The 25,818-nt window shown below is 42.9% G+C and overlaps 1 protein-coding gene across 4 annotated transcripts in view; it reads right to left on the minus strand.

The window, feature by feature from the left end:
• The window catches only part of ABCC5 (ATP binding cassette subfamily C member 5), a 47,890-nt gene extending 28,336 nt beyond the window's left edge, over positions 1 to 19,554 (minus strand). Inside the window, exons 1-6 of one of the 4 annotated variants that reach the window (XM_051626047.1) lie at positions 19,443 to 19,552; positions 17,930 to 18,104; positions 5,546 to 5,703; positions 5,152 to 5,307; positions 4,308 to 4,455; positions 538 to 2,095 (exon numbers count right to left, since the gene is read on the minus strand). In XM_051626047.1, the coding sequence (XP_051482007.1) occupies positions 1,973 to 2,095; positions 4,308 to 4,455; positions 5,152 to 5,307; positions 5,546 to 5,703; positions 17,930 to 18,058 (714 nt within the window). In that variant the 5' untranslated portion in view covers positions 18,059 to 18,104; positions 19,443 to 19,552 and the 3' untranslated portion in view covers positions 538 to 1,972. Of the gene's footprint in view, positions 1 to 188; positions 4,214 to 4,307; positions 4,456 to 5,151; positions 5,308 to 5,545; positions 5,707 to 17,929; positions 18,105 to 19,442 lie in introns of those variants that run through there. The other 3 variants (XM_051626045.1, XM_051626043.1, XM_051626046.1) reach the window with 3 other exon arrangements.
• Positions 19,555 to 25,818: the final 6,264 nt, after the last annotated feature.

Genomic DNA, 25,818 nt, shown 5'->3' on the forward strand with positions numbered 1-25,818 from the left:
ACTTAACATAAATCTGTCAGTCAGCTGGAAGCAATGCATCATTCATATAGAAGAGTTTTTAAATATAGTCACTACTTATAACATCTGCACACATTAAGAAACATTCCTTTACGTGACATTAAGACCTTTTTTTATTTTATCTTTGGTTTGCTTCAAACGTGCTTATTTGATAAAAAGGAACAATGTACCTACAGTTGTAGAGGGGAAGAGTGAGAAGGACATTTGCAAAACATTCCTGGAAATAAACATCAGCAGTTTAATAGTAAAGAAAAAAACAAGCAGAAAGCACAAGGTACGCAATACCACACATCATTGGGAACAGGAAAAAAAAAAAAAGACAAGAAATTAACCATTCAATCCCTCCCCTACCCTCTCCCCCCCAAACACAAACACTTTACCTCAGAAATCACATTTCAAACATCACCTGCAGAAAGAAGACAGCCCTCAGAACCACCAGTTCCCACCTCCAGCTCTTTGTGCTCTATTGTCACAATATAACATCATAAAACTCACAATCACCAGCAATATAAAATACTATTGACTGTGAAACAATAAGCTTTTATTTAAAATCAAGTGCAATCTTAAATGGTAACATCTCAAACACTGTACAACAGGTAGAGCATCATGTAAACATACAATCTGCACATACAGGATAATTACAAAAGGCTAATATCTAACAGTCTTAGCCTCTAACAAACTAGGTTTGAAACTACACACAAAATTATAAAGATACAAAACCAGAATCTGTTTGTGAAGTCCAAAGAGGTCAAATTTGCAGGTGCCAACTGAGGAGGCTTCTGAGGCTGCATAAATTCTGAAATCTGGCTTAAAAGTATCCTACATTAAAGGCTTCACAGACAGTAAGAGATTTTCTAGAGAGATTTTCAACAAATGATGCTTCAAGATACCGGTGCTTTTGATGTGCTAGTACAGAGCAAAGAATTACCTTTGCCCATAATAAACAGCAATAACAAAAAAAATCTGAGACCAAAGAAAATATTTGAGAAGCCTTTCAACCATAGTCCGTTGAAGTCGTCTTGCCTAAAGCAGGTTTTGCGGATAAAGAGTTCTGTGTAGTTTGAAGAGAGTAAAAAAAAAACCCACTACTTCAGCAAAGGTATTGATAGCTACAGCCAAGCACCAAATGAAAAAATGGAGATCAAATTCATGTGTTCTGAGGAAAATAATTCTGCACATCAGAACCAAGGAAACATGCTGTAAATAATTTTGCTCTTTTTCACAGGTGTGAATTAAAGCCAGATGTCCATCAGGTTCTAGAATGGCCACTGAGAAAATTTACATATCAATTCCTGAACAAATGTGAGGAGCTCACATTCACAGATCTATTGCATTCCAGCTTTCTCCTTACTTGGATTTAGTTTTACATTGACTGTTTGGACCACAACTGCATACAGTTGTTTTGCAGTTACTAAGGAGATTTCTGACTTCTTTTTCCAGAATTCAATCCAACATATGCAACTGAGTCACTGAGCAACTGGGGTAAAAATCCCCCTTTTTCCTCACGAGCTGTAACTCAGCATGGTCGCAGACTGCAAGCATTTTCTCACACACCACAGCATTGCTGGAAGTCTCCAAGAGAGGATGTATAAAGATAGCAGATGTTTCCTGGGGTCTCATTCCTCCCAAAACTTTTTAGTGCAATTTTTCAGCACTATTTTATAGATTCAGCATCTCCCGTGATGAAATAGGGACCAGCTTACATTATACCCCCATTTTTTTTTTTTCCGGAAGAAAGAAAAGAGGAAACAGTGATTAAAGAATTTTGAAAAGGGAGGGGGGAAAAAAGTCACACAGAATTAACATTTACATCTGAACACATACTATTTGAATTCAAACTAGTTTAATGACAAGAATCCAGCATTAAGTTATTTACATTATCATTTAATAATGTTACAGTACATAACTAACAGGGGAAAAGGACCTTCTGTGACTATTACCATAGTGGTTGGTACTAGCTGCTTGGCTGTCTTAAGCATTCCCATTGAATAAACATTACCTTACCTTTGCTCTTGGCGTTGGCTCTGCCCAGCAGGACTGTCTCATTCTGACGCAGAAAACAGCCATCCTGAAAATTCTAAAGAACAGCTTCTGTCACTGGTCCCACTGCAGTGCTGGCTTCCCTGCTGCAGCCAGCATGCAACAGCACGGGGCTGCAGCAACTGGAGCCAACTGGGAAATTGGGAAACTTACCTCCAAGAGCTTACCACTCCCCCCTCCAATAACTGACCAAACTGTCAAGCTGTGCTCCACTAAGATAGCAAGTTTCCCCATCTCCCAAACAGGAAGAATAGCTCTGAACAGTTGCCAACAGGTACCTTGTTCAGACCTGGAGTTAAACTGATTATGTCTAGTAATCAAAAAGCTTCTTTGCTCCTCAATATGAACTTTAAAAGTTTTGGTAGCTGATCAATTGGCAGCAAATGTTCACTGGAGATAATTAGCATCTCACCTATACCAGTACATTCTGATGGTTATTAGAAGGCAGGCTGACACATCCAGTTGTCTCACCAGGTTATGAGTTTGGATACTGTGCCAGATGCAGAATTCATCAAAATGAAATAAAAGAAGACACCTGAATGACCTCTCATAACAAAAAATATCCACACAGGAAGTCTGCAACAACTACTTTCCACTTATAACCATCATAATGTTCATTAGCAAAGCCATAGTGTTGGTTGGCATTTCAGGGTCATAGACATTTCAGTAAAAATTTGAGTTTAATCTAGTGTTTAACTCCATGTTTGTAATTTTCACCAATTCATGAGTTCAAGTCAAGTGCTTTTCCTGATCCCCCTTTTCACTGACTGAAAGGATGTAACAATACAAGAAAGCACTAATGCTTCTGAGGAGACAGCATAGGCATACCTGTGACGCATGCCACTTTTAAAAACAGGGAGGAGGGATGGTAAAGACTTAATTTTTCATGCCAAATGCTGGAACCAAAAGGGAATCATTCCTTATTCAGAGAAATTAATAAGGTTGCATGTAAATGGGCAAGTGCCTATAGGCAATTTTAAATTACCCAAAAGGAGCATAAATTGCAGCAGTAGTCCCCAACCTAGTCAAGCAGGTTTTTCTCCTTCCCCTCTCTCATTCAGCAGTTGAGCTTAGACAAATTGAGAAAGTTACACTACAGAAATTAGGAGCAACCCTGCTGCAAGGTCTTTGCTAAAGGTCAAAGCAGCAACTAAAGCCCTGTAGTGAAACAATGACAGAAGCTCTTCTTGGGAGAAGCTGGTGCTGTTAAAACCTTAACTATTTATTGTTAATTACCAAAGTATGTTCATGTATTTTATAATGTCAGCTAGTATAAGTTATCACCAAGAAAACAATACCACAGAAACATTTATTGTTATTCATATTATATGAAACAAGGCAAATTTTAAAAGGGCTTAAAAAAATGAAACATTTTGATAAGACATTTAAAAACAGGAAAACTTTAAAAAAGACATTTCACCTAACAGTGCACCCAAGTGTACTTACCCAAGAAATGAACCTTCAGCTTACCAGCACACTGAAACGTGTACTACTAGCAGTAATACTGCTCCTACTCCTCAAGGGAAATGTGTAGAGAATAAATTTAGTCAAAGTTTCAACTGTAAATCTGCACAGCACGTGCAACAAACAGGTGACAAAAAAATGGTGTGAATGTCAAGTCCTATGTTATCTTCATTATGACCCATAGCAACAAACAGCAGCAGTTCCTAGAGGCAACAACATTCTCAACACTTTTACATGAAACCTGTCTGACCATTCTCTGTAGGATCCATAAAGACTATACCCAGACTTCTTGAGACCTGTTCACATTAGCTTTTAAGTAGTGCTATAATGAAATTGCTTCATTCCAGTTGTTGAAGACTGTGCTATTAATTCCAATAATCTAAGATTAGTGTTTAATCAGATTTAATTTTATTCCAAGATAAACATACAGAATTGCAAAAAGAAAACAATTAGACCTGCACATGAGAATTTAATGCAAAGAGACCATGTATCAATTAACGAAGAACTTTAAACTATACTCAAAACCAAAGAAAAACCATGTGTGTGTTTTCTGCACAATACCTAAACTTTCCCTCCCTCTCCAAGAACTTGCCTCAGTATTCAGCAACTGATCCACCAGCTGTAGGAAACCTATCTTGGAACATTGGATCACTCTGGAATTTTGCCTCAAAATTTCTAGCTAGTAAAAACGTTTAAGTGATTCTGCAATGAAACCTTAAGATTTTACAGTTGGCCATGAGATGGAGACCTCTGGGGTTGTTAAAAAAAGGATGGATATTACTTACTGGTCCACTGAAACCCGCAAGCTGGGTGATCATCAGACACACTATGGAAATGATGAGCCTGGTGCGGCAGAAAATCCACACAACCCTTTGGAGAGAAGCATCGTCAGGTCCATTTTCTTTCAGTTCTTCCTGCCACAGTCTCTCCAGCCTAATAAGAACAGAAGACTCATGTTATAAATTTTCACCATGAGAGAAGGTAGTCTCATAGGTATTTCTTTGTGAAAATTCCAAGCACTTCCTAGCTCAGTGCAACAAAAATTATCAGATGTAAAGAAAAATAAATACACAGTGCATTTTGTGAGGTAAAGAGAAATATTTGCATCTTGAAATATCCATGTTGTTACTTCTACAGAAGAGAGAGGGATGAAAAAAGTGCCTTTTGTTTTGCCTAAAGTCTCTTCAGCAATCTTAGTATACTGGCTTGTCAGTCTTTCCTTGCTGATCTGACAGAAGACTTGTGGAGTCAAAGCCTGAGAAAAACTCTCATTAGACACAGGCCAGCCTGATTGCAAAATCTGATCCATATACAAACCACCTTGCTACTGTCAGTATTTTCATTATTTTAGCACAAGTGCTTTTCAGTGTAGCCCTGAGAAAATTTTGTTTTAATGAAAAGTAGTTTAAAGACAAAATCAGAGAAGAAACAATTAGAAGATTTTGTCTCCAGGAGTGTTTTCTAAGTTCACTGACATCAGCAAGAGTACAGAGTGGTGCAGCAAGAAGTGATCTATAAAGCAAAAAACTAAACTCCACTATTCTGAGAAAGGCACGAAGTGCTGCTTTCCTAGAAACCAACATATTAAAAAACAAACAAGAAAATTAACAAGGAACATGATGTCTCTACCTTCTACAATTGACATCTGAAGACTCATGGCTTGATAAAGACCATACATCATGCATAAACAATTCCCCCTTCTTGTATGCTCTGTGGGCCAAAGGAGTGAGCCAGGAGAAAGTCATGCAGGAGAAAAGCCCAGCATTATCAACAGGGTGCTCATGTCTAAAAGAAAAAAGTCACAATCAAATAAAAAAGAAAACAGAATTGTAAATCCCTAACAAAAACAAAGCCTCCTCTCATTGAAAGTACTCAGAATATTAAACAGCCCGCAACAGTCACACTTTCTAAACAAATTCTGGTGTCTTCAGTATCAGTCAGCAGACCTACAGCAGCAATTCTGCTTTGTGACTGGTTTGAAGAGCAAATGCTGTATCAGTTCTTCTGTAGCCTGAAGACTTACTTGGCTGTAGTCCGTATGGGTTTCAGTGCACTCAGGCTGTAGTGGTATTTGCCCTTGTAGTGCTCTTCATCCAGCATTCTCAGATGGGAATGTATGGAGGTGTCCAGTGGCAGGCCCTCTGCCCGGGCAGCTGCTTCCAAGGCATCTTGACATTCAATCTGCTTTTACAAGACAGACAGAGTTCAAAACCATGCTCAAAGTCCACAGCTCCTGACTCCAGCAACTTTCACACCTCTTCTAAAGGTTATTGTGCAACAGCAATGACCATCATTTAAATGTCTCAGAGAACAGGCTTCAGCCTGGCAGAAGATGCATGGAAGGCATGTTCTAGATCTGCATTAGATTGTTGCACTTGTAAAGCATAAAGTAACAGCAGTATTGTGCTTATGCATTCCAGAGGATAAATAGATAGACCTGGCTGACCTTGCATCCCACCACAAGGAAGTACAGAGGAAAATTACAAAAACAGGTACCTATGACATCAGCTCAGGAAATCAATGACTGGCTTTCACAGTGAAATTGAGGCATACATTCTTGATGAATTTACACCCTCTTCAGGTAATTTAGATATTCTTGTACATAGAAAATTCAAATTATTTTCAGAATACTACTCAAGTCCCCTCTTCAAAAATACCTTGGATTAGATAAAAAAATAGACACACACTAAGCAGAATTGTACCTTTTCATATTGTTTCCTGCTTTTTTTATTTTTCCCTAAACTAAAGGGAACAAAAAATGACAACACTTTCTGCTCCCAGCCACACTTCTCAACAACACAGTAACTTTATTAACAACCACTTAAAAGGTGAGCTGATCTCAGGGGAGTTTTTCCATAGCCCCAGTGAAAGGCAGACCTAAAATGCTAATATAAGAGAAGAAAGGAAACAGCAATGATACAGAGTAGTTAAAGTGTTGCAAAGTTCAAACAAACCTTTTGATCAGAAGCTAAGTGTGGCAAAATTATCTGAGGAAATTACCTTGCTATCTGTAGTGGCAGGGGGCTCATGACTGGTCCGGCTACCTTAGTGGACCACTCCCTGCAGTGCCCTGTTTGTGTTCTAGCTTCCACTACTTGGCGGAGAAAGCTTCTGGGGTAAAAATCTTCGTCTCACACACAGATACTATGTTTATTGCTTTACCAGAGCAAAGTTACTTTATATTTTTGAAAACAGCAACTTTAAGTTGTAGCCTCCTAAAAACACAGTATCTGAAAAACTACGCATATCAAAAGAAAGCACTTGATCCTAACTTTGCATCATGCTTTTTTTTTTTCCAGAAACGCCACCATTTATTGGAGACTCAGTCTGTAATTCATTAACATGTAAGCATGTAGCACAGGAAGACACACCTCACTTCAACTCATGTGAAGGACAAGAACAGGAAATTGATAAGAGCATAAATCTGTCCTTTGTTCATTTAACTTCAACAAATAATGTCTAATCAGGCTTTCAATAATCCAGGACCCTGATCTCAAAAAATTTATTCACTAAACCTATGATTACAAAAGATAGCAAAGTAGTAAGAAAACAAAAGAACATTGCAACATCATGATTCATGGAGTGACTAAAAAATATGCAACACTTAAAAACTGAATTTAAAAGACTTCTCACTTAGTTTATATTACATTACTGACTCACTAAAGGCAGTAAATCTACCCAAGTCAGCATTAATAAGGCACCTGCCAAAGGTGTCTCAAATGAGTCATTAGTGGGAAAAAGTTCTGCACAAGGTTACAGCAGAAGAACTCATAGTTTGTTTACTGTGTCACTCTTTGCCCAAACTCCCTATTTCTGATAATTCATTTTAATGCCACAGGCTATCTGCAGAATTGTTTTTCAGAGCACACAAAAAGTGCCTGTGAGTTAAAAAGTCTTCCAAATAAATAAATAATAATAATAAATAAAAATAATTCATAATTAATAATAATAAATAAAAACAATTCATAATTAATAATAATAATAAAAACATCAACACAAAACCAACAGCCTGTATTTGTCATTGCAAAAGTTTTTCACCACCTAAAAAAAATGATAGAATTTTTAATAAGGAAGTACAACTGCAAGACATGGTATTTTTAGGGAGTCCAAATACAATGTTCTTCAACACTCCATGCAAAAAAAAATAAGTAAACTCCCTGGAGCTGCTCAACAGAATTTTCTCAAAGGTGGAAAAGATGATTGATACAAGACTAGGGCACTGTTTCTGAAAGGCCTTTTTAGCATCTTGCCATACAGACAAGTATAGATGCAAAGCCCCAGCCAAGAACATCGCACATCTCCCATCTTGGCAAGGTTGTCAAAATCCCACATGTATCTAGAAAGATCTTATCAAGAAAAACATTAGTCATACTACTGTACAATTAAGATTCTAAGACAGACCATACCATTCTGTGTCACATTAGAAATTCTTCAAAGCATATTAAGAAACAAAACTTCTAAGCAATTCTGCAATGCATTTCTAGAGCAAACGAATGGAATACAAAAGCTACCAACAGCCCCAGTAATGCTTATCTGGTTTCTGAGTCCCTATTATTTTTCCAGGTGTTCATCAACTGGCAATACCCTTGTTGCCAACATGCAGGTACAGTTTCTTAGAAACTAAAACCTTGAAAATGTCATTAGCAATGTGCTATAACAGAATCCAGCAATGCTCATGAAAGAAACACCTAATGAATCATGTCTACACTATCAAAGAGAAATCAGACAGCACTTTCTCTAATTCAGGAACTTATTAGTACACCAATACAAGCAAATGAGCCCGGTGACACAACACAGTTCTGATAACTCTCAAGAAATACTCACAGAAAGCAAGTTCAGGAGAGGGGGAAAATTCTTAACTTATTGAAAAACAACAGCTCACTTCCCAGCATCAAAAACTCCAAAAGACAATGAAGAATTGTTACAAAAGACAATAAATAAAGCAGAAAACATTACTATGCCACTTAAAAAAAAAAAAAAGGGTATTATACTTAAAACTACTTTATGCAAGGAATGAGAACAGTAAGGATTGAAACAGCTTCCACAAAAGCATAAATTCAAGATTTTTCAGCTGGATAGAAGAGAGGAATAAAGATAAGTGTATTTGTGAGGTCTATAAAGCCACGAATGGCATAGAAGGAAAGAACTAGTGAATAATCACCAACTGTTCTTACCACAAAAGAACTGGGGCCACACAGTGAAATTAATGTTTTTCACATAAGGCATGCTTATACTTAGAATTCTGTGTCATAAGATGACACAGTTAAACTTTTAATGGAGGGCAACCCCCAAGATTATGGAGAGTAACGAGAAGCTATCACTACACACGTGATCTTGCCTCACTCCTTCACCTCCACAGCTAGCTCACGGACAAGCAAAGAAAAAGCAGTATAGCTAACACTGCTACTGCAGAGCACATGTGCCTCCTCCAACTTTCCACAACTTGAGAGAGCAACAAAACCCCACCAGCACCTGTTACCACAATTTCCTCGTCCAACAAATGGGTCATAGCAATGGTAAGCACCTAAAGCAATGGGAGCTAGAAAGATGACATGGTCAGTTCAAGACCTGCCATGAAGAAGTCTGGGTGAACTGAGGAAAATAATTTAAGGGAAAGGAAAAGGATTTGCTCATTAGACACAGCAGTATCACAGTCACAATCCACACACTAAGGTCATGTAAGAAGGCCATGAGAACACAGAACATTTAGGAGCCCAGCTACAAAGCTGTCAAGTATACCTCATGTCAGAAGTAAGAAAGACAAATTCTGTAAGAAGCAAGAGGGTCATCAAGAATGTTACTTAGAAAGGCAAGCAAACTCATATGTGAAATAGCACACTTCTGAAAAGCTGCTAAGTAGCTAACACGGGCATTTATCTCTGAGGACGGAGAGCAGGTGAAGAGAAGGGAGGCAACTGTGTTGCATATGGGAAGGAAAAAAACACACCAGTGAGATCCTGGCCTTTCACACAGGCAATCTTATATTTAAAAAAGAAGGCAGCAATTTACTGGTTTGACAAATGTCACATCAGATGGTAATAGCAAAACCAGACAAGCCTGAAGGCCAAGCAAAACAGATTTTTCCATCCCTTACTCATCTTGCAGAGAATTTGATGTGTATGCAGTCAACATATGGCCCAAACCCCACCCACCAAACAACTGTTGTCTCCTCTTCCATGAGGCAGAGCATCTTCCAGGGCTCAGATCACTGCAGGGAAGAGGATCCATCTCTTCTGGTCTTACTGCTACCTGACAGGAAACTAAAGCAGACACATAATGGCTTATTTTATTAATCCTTGCAGCTAATATAGATTGCAAAAGCCACTATGGTTGATTTACTGTTACATGAAGTTGAAAATATTTTATTTCAGTAATAAACTCCAAGCTAGCAATGCTGCAGAACAGGAACTTCCACCTCTTGCTTTCAGAAAGCTGGTACTTAGGAAGAGTTACTTTGAACTTGTAATTACATCCTTCTTCCCAAAAATTCCTCTGAGCCTTTCTAAGCATAGCTCCACTTGAAAGCAATTAGGGGCTTTATAGACTACTTTTGCAGGTAGCAAAGGCAACCCCTAAAGTATTGTTGTCCAGACTTCCGGAAGTCAAACATAGGAGCACCTAAAAATTAAGAAGGTTTGCAGGTCCAAACAGTCAAATCTGCTGTTGCCTGGTGAAGCAGCAAGTGCTCTGTGGAATTTATATTCCACTCAGGTAATTTTCCTCTTCTCCTTTCACTGCATTTGATGCAGTCCACAATCTACAAAAGTATTTATACGGGGATTTGTGGAATTAGATTCACAGCCTACTCTGCAGCTAGAATGTTTTATAATACTCTGCCTGATTAGAACATGAGCCTATTAAATACTAGTTTAGTGTATCATCCACCCTTACCAGCTGTCTCTCAGAAGGACAGGCAGTACAGAGCAGGCACTGGGCTACATCACAGACAGTGGGTGTGAAGAAGGAAGCACTGGTCCTTTAGACACATGCATACATTGATTGCAAAGTATAGACAGGAGAGCTGAATACACAGCATCAAGATGAAACCACCAGACAGCTTTAGGTGCCTAAAAATCATGGCTACAACTTCCAAGACTGCTGCAACAAGCCAAGTCAGATGCTTAGGGCCTCCATTTTCTTCCATCTTCTGACAAGTGGAGGATAACTGAACAGTCATGTCTGCTCCCTTTGCAGATTCTGCTACAGGGCAGAACAACTATTTACAGCAACAACCATCCATCCAAATGCAGGAATAAATGCAGCTGTGCCATATTTCTCTAGCAAAAAGAGAATTAGCTGTTCCAAAATGTACTCTAACTTGCCACAGGAGTTCAGAGATTCAGCAATTTGAAGTCCACTCATTCACTCTAACATCTGGCTTCATTACACCAGACCTCTGCAGTTGTTCTTCTGGACTAGGATTAGTATTAGTTGAATTAGCATTAGAGTCATGGCTTCAAAATTGGCCTGAGTTTATGCATCCTCAGACTCAAGAAATCTTCCCGTAGTGCTCAGCACTGATACCAGGGCTCTGTAGCCAAACAAGACCTGGATATGACTGTTGGCGATTAGCCTGAATATTTTAGTCATATATATTGAGCATTTTTATTTGATGAACAGAGTTCTTGCTGAGGACAGGTGTAGTATCAGTTTCTTCCAGGAACACTGCCTATTTGACCTTGCCCTTAACTCTGGCAGTTCACTGAGGTGAGATGTTCTAAACTCTTCCCTGGCAAATCCAAGAAATGCAGAGTTTGCCACATAGTGTTCACTGTAGGATTTTGCAACAGTAGCGGCTGTGTATGCATCTGGTTAGCAGCTGTGCACTTGTTTAGGCTTCTGGTATACATAAACCCATATCTTTTGTTTTGCATGAAGACAAGTATTCATTATCATGCAATCAAAGAAGACAAGATGTAGAGCTCAGGTTGTATACTGATCATCCAGCACTGGATGGAACTGTGCAACTACACAGTTCATGCACACTTACAGTAACAGCAGGCTCCTGTTGAACTGGAAATAATGATCAGCCTTAACTAGAAGTTGCCCTACAGAATTGGTACTCTACGTGTGCTCTGACCACAGAGCTGGGAACCTAACTCCTCACTAAGCAGATCAAACCAGCACAGCACAGGCTGAGGATGTGGCTCCTGACGAGCTCAGATAAATTCTACTGCCCTAAACCACATGCAGACAGCCTGCCATATGCTGGAGGTGTTCTTCCAGTAATATCCTTTACACAGGCCATGCTTGAGCTAGGTCACAGAAGCTACACAGGTCAATGTAGTATAACACCAGGAATACCCAAGGAGACTTTAAACTCAAGCTTCTGTGGGGTAGAACCACCAGTGAATAATAGCAGAAGCCTTGACACCACAGCATTTACCAAGACAAATACAACAGCCTTTATTCAACTCATCTTCCTGTACCAACACACACTGCCAAAAGTAAGGGGCATCCCAGTCAAGTGGCAAATGAACTAGTAAACTCAAAGTAAACACCTCATGGCTCCAAATATGTTGACTTTGAAATTCTTTAACCTTAATCCTCAAAAAGGATTAAGAAAATAGATACTGAAATACAGATTTTTTTTTTTTTGTGGAAGAGTCTGTCCACAGTAAGCAGTTCAACCCACAACTGGCTACTCCTCTTATAGGCACTGTCCACTGAACTGGTCTAGACATCAAGCCACCTAAATTTACTGCTACTTCAGCTGCTCAACTACAGCATCATATTTTCAGCCTTCAGAGTTGATATTACAGATCTGATCCACTGTCTGTTAGTAAGAATTGGTTCATTTTAGAATGTATCATCCCCACTCCCTCCATCAGTGCCCTTAAACTGCAGCAGTTTGTTCTCAGCAGGGGAAGAACACACCAAGCAGGATCCATAGAAAAGCATGCCTCACCTAGCAGAGCCTTATATAAAGGCTTCCAAAGATCACTGGAAAATTTTTCCTACTTCATTGAACAGTCAAGTGACAACAAAAAAGTTTAATAGCATTAGTTTCCAACTTTATCTTAACAGCCCCTCTTAACTCCTTGCAGTCAGACTATGCAGCAGACTACACAAATGCATTACACTGCAAAAGCTGAAATTCTACTTCTAGGTTGAAACAATTAAGTGTTCAGATTTGTTGTTATAATACCTGCACCTGTGTCAGTTTTACACATTTCACAGCAACACTATCTACATTAAGTACTCCCTCACTTTCAATGCAACAATGATAAGAAAATAATGTATCCAAGTCTGTTATTGACAAGTAAGAGATCCTCAAGCTACTAAGTGTTGCCCCAAAGGGCATGATTGCAGCAGTGACACATTTCAGAAATACATAAATACACATAGTTTTCCTCTGCCTTTGCACATGTCCTATCACAGCCAATGAGATGTTCAGCTGGGTGGCAATTACAACGAATCTAGTACTTTGCCAGTTATCTTGCTCAGCCAACTACAGTTTCACTTTCTCCTGATGTGAGCACTGACATCAGCTCAAGCTACCGCAGCTTCTGGCTGTAATCCAAGACAACCATAGAGCAACATCTTTGTGCAGAGACCAATTGAGGACACATACAGCCTATAAGAGCCTACTTGTGCTGTGTCTCCTGAAGTTCTGGCTTTACTTGGTTATGAAAAAATTGAATATTCTGGAAAAATGCAGAGACATTCAGGACCTTCAGCTACACCTAAAAGCTTTACATTTAAGCTGTCTATAAGGCCTGCTCTGAGCATGGAGTGCCAAGGCACTAGTACCCAGGCTACATCCACATTCCTATTTTTAACATGTGGTTCAGCACAGTTGGCTCAGACATTTCAGATGCTCCCAAGAGGTGGAGGGACAGAGTTGATCTGACTATTGAACAGCCAGACAGTGATAGATCACTTCAAAGCTATCAGTGCTTGAAGAATTTAGTCACCTCCAATAAGTTCTGATCACATTCTCTGCTGTCCCTGCAAAAAGCTGTCAGAGACAAACCTGAAAAATAAGAGATCAAGGTGAGGTCAAGAGTATTAGTAGAGCTTCCAATAGCTAAAGTTAGCAACACATTTTTCCTGTATGATTGAAGTTCTCTACAGTTCCACACTATACAACAATCTGCACTTGAGGCTTACCAAAAGATACTGTAGATGCAGTCATGCTTCAGCAGGAAGAACCTAATCCTGAATGCTGCTTTCCAGTCAGAAGCAATCACACCTTGGAGCACAATTTCGAAATCACTGCCTTATCACTGTTAACTTGTGAACTTGAATTTCAAGAATTGAGTTCTCACTATCATTGTGGATCATGAGAACAAGCTGCTTCTACATCCTCTACTGTTGTGAACAGAATGAGATAGGGGAGCAAAATACTCATCTGCTGTTTCATCAAATAAACATGAAGATTACATTTCTGTAGTGCCTGCACCTTAAGTACTTTGAGAACAAATTATTTCTCTTCTTCATCTGTCATTTTATAGCATATTTCATGGACACAATGGGATCTGCCCTCCTCCTCAGGGCACACTGCTTCCATGAGAAAAACTAAATACAATTACTTCAGATAAAAGTTGAAGGGCATACAAGGACTCTGAGAACAAAAAGTTCTAAAGGTGTAAGTATAAAGCAATATTTCAAAGTACCCTTTTTTTACTGGTAATGCAACGGCTTCTTACAGATGACTACTGACTAATAGTGCAAGGCAGTAAGTGCACCTAGAAGTTACCTTCATTCAGAAGAGCAATGCCCCCAGATGCAGTAAGCCCAATTAGTATGGTATTGTGCATTGGGAACATGTAGTTAACACCCTAATTTGTAAGCTACATTAAGGTCTTCAACAAAGACTTAAAAATCAATTGTTAAGAACACACTACAGAAACTTATTCGTGAAGTGAATATATGCATTCACAAACTGAATAAAAATGGTTTCTTGAATTATCAGTCCCGGAGTGCTTATTTCAAAGGTCCAAATCTCTATAGCAACATTCCCATTAAGCACCAGGAAACATTGGATTAGACCTACTTAAACTGCAGCATGATTTTAATTATGATTCCAGGAAGCCTATTTGAAAAACTCCTGTCTTTCAAAGAGGTGATATTTCCGGCTGTGACCAAACAGCATTTAAGCTTCTAAGGTAAGAACTGCAAGTTCTTTTTCATTATTGTCATGAACACCCATTACAGCATCCTTTCAGCAGGAAACCTGAGCACCAGTATGGAGGTTTCAGGACAGAAACAGCAAAGATGAACAAAACCTTTATACATAGCAAAAGAGGGGCATCCAAAGAAGCTCTGAGATCTTGGCTCAGTAGTAAAATAGGTCTTTCACCTGTAAAGATCTTGATCAGGCAACCAGCTAGTCTTGTCCACTTCAAGTTAAGAAGGATGTATAAAAGTGCAGCAATACAGGCAACAGAAAAACTAGTGAGTCATGTTACTGATCAGTCAAATGTACCTGCAGTCCTGACAGAAATCATCACCACCAGCGGCCATTAACCAGTGGTCTTTTACTACCAGAGGCAGCATGTTCCTGTATCCCCTTCAAAGTAAACTACGCAGTTCTACCTCACTCTGAGGGATGATGTTCCTATGCAAATATATTAACAAGAAGTCTGCTTCATGCAGCATAAGTCTGCTGCAAAACAGTCTCAAACCTGCACTCCACAAAGATCTGCAGTTAGTGGTAAAGTAACAGTTCTAATTTGCTTGCAGCTTGTAACTTGCAATACAGGTGATGTTTACAACTTCATCATTTTCTGGTCAAGCTGGTTCAAATTCTGAGCTAGGTGTTCTACAAGAAATCCGAGAGTCCCAAAATCTCTGTTGACGGCAACTGGACTCCATTGTACAAATGACGGTGCTACCACAGCTTAACCCCTCCACCTGAGCTGCTGTGGTCCTACCCTTCCTCATCACACCAGCCCTCCATCATGCTTTGTCACCAGCTGTGACTACATGTGTCCAATAAACCATCCTAGGCATGTGGCCCAAACCCAGGTTTTGTAAAGGATAAAGCAGTGAAGGACACAGTCCCTTTTATCCCCTTGAAATACCCTTTTCTTAACAGGTGAGCAAGCTACACTTCTATCCTTTTGCTACAGGCAGAGGGGAAGTGCTTGGCCAAACAGGCAAAGCTCAGCCTTATGAAAGAGAAGCCTTCACTTATCCCTGTTACTAGAAGTATAAAGCATGCCAACAAGTGATAAGGCCAAGAATGCTGCTGAAACTAGAGCTTGTTTCAACAAGAAAGGAAGAAGCTTGGTACACAAACATGAGCCTGTAATTTAGATAAGGTGTTATGAATACAGCTCCTTTTATTTAATCTCAGTATTTTGCAAGTAAACAGGATTTCACGTCATTGACGTGCAGCAACAAATTCAGACCCGTTTGTTTATGGACTGTATACATTCAAGCTAGAAGGCGAAAAAAACCAAGATGAGTTACCAGCCTTTGAGCTAGAAATTAACTCAACCCTGGCATACTGAACAAGATAACTTGAACATAAACTAATCTGCCAGAACTAGCCAATTCCATTAAAAAAGATAAATTAATTCCTCAGAGACCAATCCAGATAAAATTCTAAGAAAGAATTAGGGTGAGCCATTTTCTTGCATCAGCAATCACAAAATTTGCAAAATCCCTGTTTTGTAATCAGTTATCTGGGTCTACTACCTTATAGTCATAGCCAGGAAATCAAATGGTAGAGGTAGAAGGGTAAACAAAACTACACAGTGTTAAGCTGACATGAAGCTACCTCCAAGTTCAAGATCTTGATGCCACACTATACAGACCTGCAGGATTTAACTTTCTTTTGGCCTTCAGAAAAAAAAAAAAAAAAAACCAAATACACTGGTTTGATTGATTTTACTTAAAAGGTTTAAACCAAGCATTGACACGATCAGATGATGCAGACCATCAGGCAGTTGTAAGGTTCTGTGATTACTGCTTAACTCCACTGCCACTGGTCAAGAAACAAAGCTGTCCACCAATGGCATCACTGTTGTCACCCCAAATTTGTCAGAGCAGATTTGCTACTGGACATTCCACAGTGGATGGCAAGCCCATTACATCAACATAATAAATGCCATCAAGAAGCTGCACTGTTATTCCAGAGGGATCTTAGTTCTGCATCAGTGCCTGCTCTAATGCAATCACTCAGCCTTCCTCTGAACACCGTCAGCAATAGCCTGCTGAGTCATAGAGCCTGTGGGGACACCAGGAGCTGCAGGGCCTGCAAGCGCAAGCTGCAGAGCAGATCACTCCCATCTCAAAAAACAGCAGTGCAGCACAGCTAGTCCACATAAAAAACACCTGGCAAAACCCTCTAAGCCACAGCAAAACAAAGGAAGCCTTACATGAAATAGATAGTATCCCAGTGTCTAGTATGCAGCAAAATTCAAGCCTTTTGAAGAAGTCTTCACAGTCCTTCCATACAGACACAGCAAGTTCCCCATTTTCAACCCTCTCGCACTAGTCTCTGTCACAGGGAATCTATGTATGGAATCCCCAGCAGCACATTTGCAAGCAACTTGTCATTGCGAAAAATCAGACATAGGCACTATGAACTTTATTTGCTTGGCTTCAGAAAGTTCTACATTAGTATTTTAGGAAAGCTTAAGAACAGGAAATGCAAGAAAATGTTTCAGTGCTAGCACTCAGAGCAGCCATTATTTTTTACTCTTTTTCAGCTAGGACAGGTTATTACTTTCAGACTATATCTTTTACCACTGTGGGTGTTTCCAGTTATCTGAGCAGGTGTTTTTTTGCCCTATAGCACTTGCTATATGCACTTTTTTCAGTGAGAACAAGCTCTAAATATTAACTCAGAACAATGACATGCCATCTCTAAGCCAGTGGTTATTTAAAGACCAGTTTTCTCAAACTGAAGTAGTTGTGACTGCACCTCACCATACTGAACACAGGTGCACCAGAAACAGTATTCAGTACAGATTACTTCCAAGTGAGGGAAAAGTAAGTCTTGCTACTAGAGCAAGCTAGACTTCTGCTTTAGAATATTAATCCTTGAGAAAAACATGGCATGATTAAGAATTTTTTCAGCTGCTAACACTGAATGGTGTGTGATTTGTGCTGAGCTATTCACTGTTCTTACTTGGTTGTAATGATTCTCTTAAGTACAAAAGCTTAAAATATCTTCTGGATTCACATAAAGATATGAATACTAGAAAAAAGTCTGTTTTGTTCAAGTGTTACTAAGAAGTCAAACTTAAATGAAAAATGCTTAGTAAGTGCTCAGACTTGTTACCAAGATAGCTACAATATCCCTTGGAATGACCTCTTCCATACAAAAGGGAATATTCATTAATGACCTTCAATGCAGTGAATCTATACAGAGCTGGCACAGGAAGAGAGTGGCTGCTGTTGCATGTAATTTAATAAGCACAAAACAAACAATGAAAAAAATAAAACTGACCTTATGCGTAGCATGCTGAAATTGTGACCCTTCCTGCTCTTCATGCTGCACCGAGTCTGCCCTCTCCCTCACACTCCTGTACCCAGGGCTGGGTATGATGTACTCTTTTCCTATGTCGATGTCTTTCATCTTCTGTAAACGCCAGGGTTTACACGTGTGTTTTCACCTCAAATATCTGAAAAGTAATTAAATTCCACTGCATTATGTGCTATGCCCAACACAACAGTTCCTTTTAGCAATTATTTTTTTTAAATAAAAATCAGAAAGAAACTGTAAAAGTTTTATTAAAACAGGACTGTAATAACACGACTTTGGAAACCCACGCAAGACTAACTTCTCCTGAACTAGTTTAGACATACCCTGAGGTAACCAAATAATACAATGATTCTCAATGCACTAGAGTGCTGTCATACTTCCTCCCTTAGAACTCTGAAACACAATTATGCAATCTGGCAGACTAAAGTAGTAACTCCGGCATTTAGTTGAAACCTTGAGAAACTTGACTCAGAAGATCAAACCCCTGGAATCTTTTGTTAGCATCTAAAGTGACACATACCCAACAACTTACCAGTAAGAAGTTTTGCATAACTTATTTCTCTAGGGATATCACATGATAAAATTGATAATTTGACACACTCTGGAGAAATATATATATATATACACCTCTTCTCTATAGCGTTATTCACTTATGCCACAGGCTTGAGCTATCGTTAAGTATGAAGACGCACAGGAGGCACACCTTCAGTGCTGCAGGCATTCCCTCAAACTATCACATGGCACTAAAAGGTCAGGAGGAGAACCCGAGTCCCGAAAAGAAAGTCACCTCTCAACGCAAAAATTCATTTTCATAACTCTGCTTTATCACACCCCGTTCTCCTGCCTTAAACTAACAGGATGGGAAAAGCCCGGTTAAGTTGCTGTACTCAGAACCCGCACCAGCAGCTTTGGCTGGGTGCACTGGGCTGCCACCCCTCCTGTGCCCGCAGGAAGAGCCTCCTTCACCACCCGCTGGCCCAGGTCGCCCCCAGCCCAGCCCAGGGCTGTGCCAGCGCCGGGAGAGGCGGGTGCAGGGCAGCAGGTCCCGGGGCTGCTGCACCCTGCTGCCTCTCCCTCCCTCCTGCGGCAGGGATGCGGGCCGGCCGCCCCGGGCCTGCCACCCCACAGGCAACCCGCGCCAGGGGGGAACAGGAGAGGGGAGGTTGGGGGTGGGAGCCCCCCCCTCCCCCAGACCCCTCCTCGTGTCTCCCCGCACCGGCGTAACCACGAGGGGCCCCCCCTGCCCGCTCGGGGACAGACCCCCCCGCTGCAGCGGCGGCGGGAAGGGCAGCGCCGGCCCGGGAGCGGGCACAGCGCAGCTCTCCTCACGGAGGGGCCGGGGGAACCTGCTCGACCGGCCCCCTCACAGGAAAGGGGGCCCCTCAGCGGCGCGGCAGCCCCCCCGCCCACACAAAGGGCCGCTTCCAACCCGCACCTCAGCACCCGCCCCGGTACCGGGCGGGGCGGCCTCGCTCACCTCCTCTGGCGACTGCCCCGCTGCGGCTTCTCCGCTCGGCGGCCGCAAAGCCAAACAACATCCCTTATAGCGGTTCTAGCGTCCCCATCGCGCCTGCGCGGGGGGGCGGGGGCTGCGGCTGCCGTTGCCCCTCGGTCCCACGGGAAATGTAGTCCGCGCCTCCGCGCGCCCCCTGCCGTGCCGGCACGCGGGAACTACGCTTCCCAGAAGGCCTCGCGCGGGCCGTTCCCCTCGGGCCCCTCCCGTCCCTGCCCGTGCCCCGCCCGCCCCTTTCCCGCCGCTCCCGCCGCTCCCGCCGCAGCCTGCGGGGTCTGGAACGTTCCGTTCGCCGCCGGGGCGGAGCGCGCGCGCGGGCTGCACGGCGCGGCAGCGGGTGGGAAGCGCTGCGGTGCAAGGGCAGCGCTGCAGTGCAAAGGCAGCGCTGCAGTGCAAAGGCAGCGGGTGCGGTGCAAGGGCAGCGCTGCAGTGCAAAGGCAGCGGGTGCGGTGCAAGGGCAGCGCTGCAGTGCAAAGGCAGTGCGGTGCGGTGCAAAGGCAGCGCTGCGGTGCAAAGGCAGCGGGTGCGGTGCAAGGGCAGCGCTGCGGTGCAAAGGCAGTGCGGTGCGGTGCAAAGGCAGTGCGCTGCAGTGCAAAGGCAGCGCTGCGGTGCAAAGGCAGTGCGGTGCGGTGCAAAGGCAGCGCTGCAGTGCAAAGGCGGTGCGGTGCGGTGCGGTGCGGTGCAGCGCAGTGCGGTACCGGGCGCCCCGTGCAGCGCCGCCCGCCCCGAGCGAAGGCGGGGTGGGAAGAAGGACCCCGCTCTCGAACAGCTGCACGCGAAGCCGAGGGTCCGGGCACCGAGCTGGGGGACGGACGGACGGACGAGGGTGACCCGGTTCCGCCCACCGTCCCCCGGAAACACTGTTGGCCCAGCGGAGCGGCGGCGGCCGGAGCAGCGGGAGCGGCACCTCCCGCTTTGGCCTCCTCTGCACCCGCCTCTGCCCGCTGGGGGTTTGGGCTCTTTGCGGCAAACCAGGCTTGGAACAGGACATGCAGGAGGCAAGGGAAGCTCCTGCTGTGCCCCTCGGAAGGGATTCAGATCAACTAAAGGGGCTGGGGACTTGTCCCAGGGCTTTCCCAATAAAGTGTGACACGGGGTATCCAACCTCAGGGAAGTCAGTGAGGTAGGAGATGCACACAGCTTCCTTTCCTCTCATAAGGGGCTGCGAACATCCTTAACAAACCCTGAGCTGTAGCTTCTCCCCTGCTGCTTTTAAATACCCTGTCCTCATCTGACATCTTTCCACCAGCCGGATTTGGCTGATGCCTCGTTTAAGTGGTTTATATAACAAGTGCCTGTTCAGTTCTTGTTCTCCTGTCAGGAATATTTTTAAGTGTCCATTTGATAGAAAAGCTGAAACAAACTCAGGTAAAGATGGGAATCTGGAAGTAAAACTGGAACCAGAATATTCCTTTCAAGCCCACAGGGCCACAGTACAGGTAAAAGATGTCACCATGCAAACAATGATTCAAGGACACCCTTAAGGTACCAGAGAATCCCCTTCAGAGCTCCCTGACAGATCTGGTTACACATCCTGTGGAGGTCCAACTCCATTTCTGGAAGGAAAAAAAAGGAAGAAAAAAACAACAAAAAAAAATCAGCTTCATTTGCAGCTGCTCTAACATTTTGGGACAGGAGAACTGACAGACAGACAACCAGAAGCAGAGCCCTCCCCTTGGCACAGCAGGTGAGAGCACATGTGCCTGCTGCATTTTCCTGCAGTCTGTCCCCCGGAACTCACAATTATGCAATTTCAGATTCACTTGGCTGAGTTGTCACTGGGAAAGAAGCTGAAAGCTGCACTTCAGGCTTTATAAATGCTATGTCCCAGCAAAGGGTGGATTTTAAGACAGAAGCCAGTCATTAAACAGACCTTTGTCTGCATCAGACATGCTGGAGTGTAGGGGTAAATAGTTGTGCAGTTACTGAGCAATGTAACAAAGTATGATAGGGAGAATAAAACTGTGTTAAAGTTTCAAGGTGAATCACTTATATTGTATTTTAGGGTGTTGACCTGAAATTGTTCCGAATGTGAGTGTGTCTTTGGCCCTAGGGCTGCCGAAGCAGCCAGAGCTGCTTTTCAGAGGAGGCTGGCTTTTTGGAACTGCTGATGTGTTGGAGCCCTCAACATCATGTGCCTAGAGGGAAAGAAGAACATGAACCTCCATTATGCCAAAGTGCTTGCAAAATGTGTTAAGAAAGCTAAGCAGAGTGGTGTTGAAGACAAGGGAGCCAGAGCTCTGCCTACACTTGTTCTGTCCTCTGATTCTCCAGTGTTGGAGCAGATCCGAGAGTAAAAGGGAGGGCATGAGTGCTACTAGAAAACTGGGCTGGTAAATAATGATGTGTACACTCCACTTAGACTAGCTCTGGGCCATGGGATGGAGGCAGCATCAGCAGAGTTTTCACACCTGTGGTCCTGCGAGTGTACGTACTCCCTCAGGATGATGGTGAGGGGAAAATGCTTAGGTAGGCATAACCCAGTTTTAAGTGTGTCACAAGTCTCCTCCAGCGTTTGTTCTAAATGATATAAATGTACTGGTGCTACCAACCAGAGGAGCTACATCTTTAGCTCTAGTGGCAAGAGCTAATGCTTTTAGTGCTGCAAGTCCTGGATTCATCCCTGAGGGATGGCAGCTGTTACATAAAGAAGGCCTGTGCAGTATTAAAACTTACCCTGATTCGAGACCTGGGATTTGCTGTGACCAGCCCCAGCTGCAGCAAGAAGAGCACAGCTGGACCAAAGAGCCAGCGGCATCTCCAAAGCCAAGGTCTGCAGACCATGTGGGCCAGGAAGCAACACCTGACAATTAGTTTTCTTAAGACTGTCCAGAATCTGCTCCCCTTCACCTCGAATTTAAACCGATGTTTGAAACAAACTGACCTGAGTCATGTGAGCCAATAATAGAGCATCTTCTAGTTGACTGAGCACACCAAGGGTCAGTTTGTGAAGTGACGGGCTTTTTTTATCCAGCTCTCCTCTCCGTAGGGTCTGAGGTCCTGTTTGGGGAATATGGAGCACATGCTGCCCAGGCGGCTTAACTGAGCCAAGTCTTCTACAGAAACAAGGAGACGTCCTTTCAGGAGGTCTTCTGAGCGTGAGGAGCTTTGCAGTGCTAGTTTGAGTTCACAGCATTGCGATTAAGACCAGAATCTCAGCCACAAAAAACCCGGTTGGACACACACCTGTGAAGCAGAGAGTTACTTCTACACCAATGGGATCAAAATTCCTGGCAAGCCCAGAAGACACTGGCTGCACAGGTCAGGTGGGGAGCAGAGGGTGGTGCACCGTTTTACTACTGGCAAAAAATTGCAATGAGGCCCGAGGACTAAACAGCTTTTCTCTTTTCCCTGAAGGAAAAGATAGCCCCCCAAGAAGCAGCAAGATATGTTTGTACTGATGTCCATGGAGATGTGTGAAATACCTGGTCTAACAGGAGTGAAGAGCTGTCACATCAAGCTTGCCATCTGCTCAGTGTCTCTTTCTAGACCTGTGGGCTCTATGAGGCTGAGGAACACGAAATGTTTTGGTCAGAGTGGATAGTGCTTGAGGAAAACTCTTCCTTTTACATAAATCTGGGCACCCCTGTGGTGATCTGTTCTTTCCACTCTCCTAAATGTCCTTTCCCATGTACCTGAAACACAGAGGGCATCTTCTTCTTACCCTTCCCTGCTGGCATGCTTGGTACTCTCTGCTGAGGTTTGCATTTTCAGCACGAGTTTCCTGGGTTCAGTCCCTCCTGACTAGCATGCTGACAGTTGTTATGCTTGGTGGTTCTCTTTTCTCTCTCGCTGATCAGAGCTCTCAGCCATGAAGTGCAGAACTCAAAAATTAATTGGATGGCTCAAGGAAAAGTCCCATGACCTCAAATCTAGCCTGCGGCACTGCAAACCATAACAAGTCCAGAAATAGGGAGGTCTGGAGAGACTGCACTCATCAGCTTGTTCCCAATTCTTTGTCCCTGTGCAGTACCTGATCTTTTACTGTCCGTCATTTCCAGGTCTCCCTCCCGCATGCAGCCTATTAGTTCAGGACATTGAGATCTCAAAGCAGACTGAAAGATTTCCCATTGCACTGAAACTACTGCAAGTCACTCTTCTGGAAAACAATAGTTTTGTCTCAGCTGGGCTGTATTTCTCTTTCCTAGGAGCCACTAACTCATGTGGGCAGCCTGGGAGACTGAAACAAGCCTCAGAGATCCAGTGCTGCTGAAATACCTGTGCACTGCCCACAGCTGGAGAGGGGAGACACTTTGCTACTCATTTTCCTTTGTGTCTTAAATCTACATTCACAGCTTAAGAGAAAGAGGAAAATATTTGTGGCAAAAGTGTTAACAAGAAGATCAGCAGGAATAGCAGGTCTTTGTCTGTCATCCTTAGGCTCCAGAGTCGAATAGATGGGGAGGGGGGAGGAGCCAATGTGGTACTTGCACTGGGGGCAAGGGCTGTCAGAGACTGCTGTGACTCTGCACCCTTCCCCTCTGAAATCTCACTAGCATGCAAACTATTTTGGGACATCAGTGGGCTGGGTTTGTCACATGAAAACCACAGTCCAGTTTCCTGCAAACAAAGACGTCAATAATCAGCAATAATGTTATTGTGTAACAGGTCATTACTTGTTACAGCTAGAAATGGCTATGGTTGCCTTTAATTTAAGAGAAGTTATGATATCTAATGTTTTGGGGCATGGCTTGTACTGAAGAACAAGAAAAGTCACATATATTCCCTGCACATGTTTAGTTCTGCTGGTGCTGGAGTGTTCCTAAAAATCCTGCTGCTGTGCATGGGGTCTGGGGGTGCTCGTGACTGCTGCACCTCGAGCTGCCCACAGCAGTACCTGGTTAGACACGCCTGTCCATGCCATGCCAGGTGTCTTCCTGCTTGTTGGATCACAGATGCTTCTCCATAAGACTATGCACACACCACCACCCATGTTTCACACCTACCTGGCTCCATCCAAACCCACAGCATGGAGTGAATAACTTCCCCAGAAGGACCTGGTACCAAAACCCTCTCCCCCATCCCAGTCATAGCTGCACAGAAAGGGGTTAGGTAGGTCAGAGCATGAAAGACCCAGTGCTATGAGCCAGTTGTTTAATGGAACTCAACTTTTTCCATATGGCTGCTTTGATTTTCCGGGCATGTGGGGCACAGGACCCTGTGGGATGCTCAAGACCTAGACAAAACTCCAGGGACCCCTTGCTTTGCAGCACAGACACTCTCTAAGCTCCCACCATTTCATCACTGCAGTCTCATTGTGCTTGCAGCTCTGCAAATGACTCATTCAGACATTCAAGTCCATGTGTTTTGTTGCTTCAGTGCTCAACAATCTGTGTTGCAGATCAGAAACTGGGGAGAGTGGAGACCAGGTCATGTGTTGCAGCAGGGAGCCGTGATTTCCCTGCCCTTCCCCTGGAAAAATACAGAAGTTTGTGATGCATTTGGATCTAGAGAAAAGGTGAATCTTTCCCTTTCCTCCTGACCTGTTTCAGGCAGAAGGCATTCATTAATACCTTAATACACCTGTGCGTTCATCTTTCCTGGAAACGAACTGTACTTGCTTGATGTTTGTGCAAAACCCTTCACAGTGTGGGCGTTGACAGTGATTGTGTTTCAGAGGATAAGGCTCCTGGGCTGATCCAGGCAGAGATACTGCTGCTACAGTGGTACCACCCATCATCTTCCCTTCTGTTTGTGTGGGAGAGTGAACCTTCCTAGCCAACCTAACAGTGTTTTCCTCTGGTTCTACAAACATCCATGTTTTTCCAACAAATGCCTTTCAGTGTCATGTATATATATTTTTTAGGAGTTGATCCTGCCTTATTTCTGAAGTATTTCTGCTTGTCAGAGAGCAGAAGTAAAAGATGCAATTCAGTGCAGTATCAGGCAGATTCAATTTGGTTTGTAATTCATCATTCCATTTGGGAGGAGAGAGGATGGAAAAAATGAACCATCTTTTTTCATATGCTTCTTTCTTTAGGTTTTGGGAGAGTGGGGTACAAATAACACCCGCACAACACAACTAGCAGCAACTAATTCAAAACTGTTTTTTTGTTTTTGGTTTTGGTTTGTTGTTTTTTTTCTTACAGGGAAAAGCCAGAAGCTCTCAAAGCTGTTGCAACATATAAAGCATAATCCAGCACAGAAAAACTGGTTCAAGGCAGTTCAGCTCTAGATTGATTGTTCAGTCTTTCTTCTGTAAATGTGATGATTCAGAAGAGAAGATCAATTCAAGGGCAAATCACTACCCAGAGACTAGAAGCTGGTGCAGACCTACGCACAGTAGAAAGTTGTGTGGTTCCTACAGGTTACACCACACCCACAGTTAATGAGTAATGAA

Source organism: Apus apus, chromosome 8 (genome assembly GCF_020740795.1).
Source record: "Apus apus isolate bApuApu2 chromosome 8, bApuApu2.pri.cur, whole genome shotgun sequence".
Taxonomy (NCBI): domain Eukaryota; kingdom Metazoa; phylum Chordata; class Aves; order Apodiformes; family Apodidae; genus Apus; species Apus apus.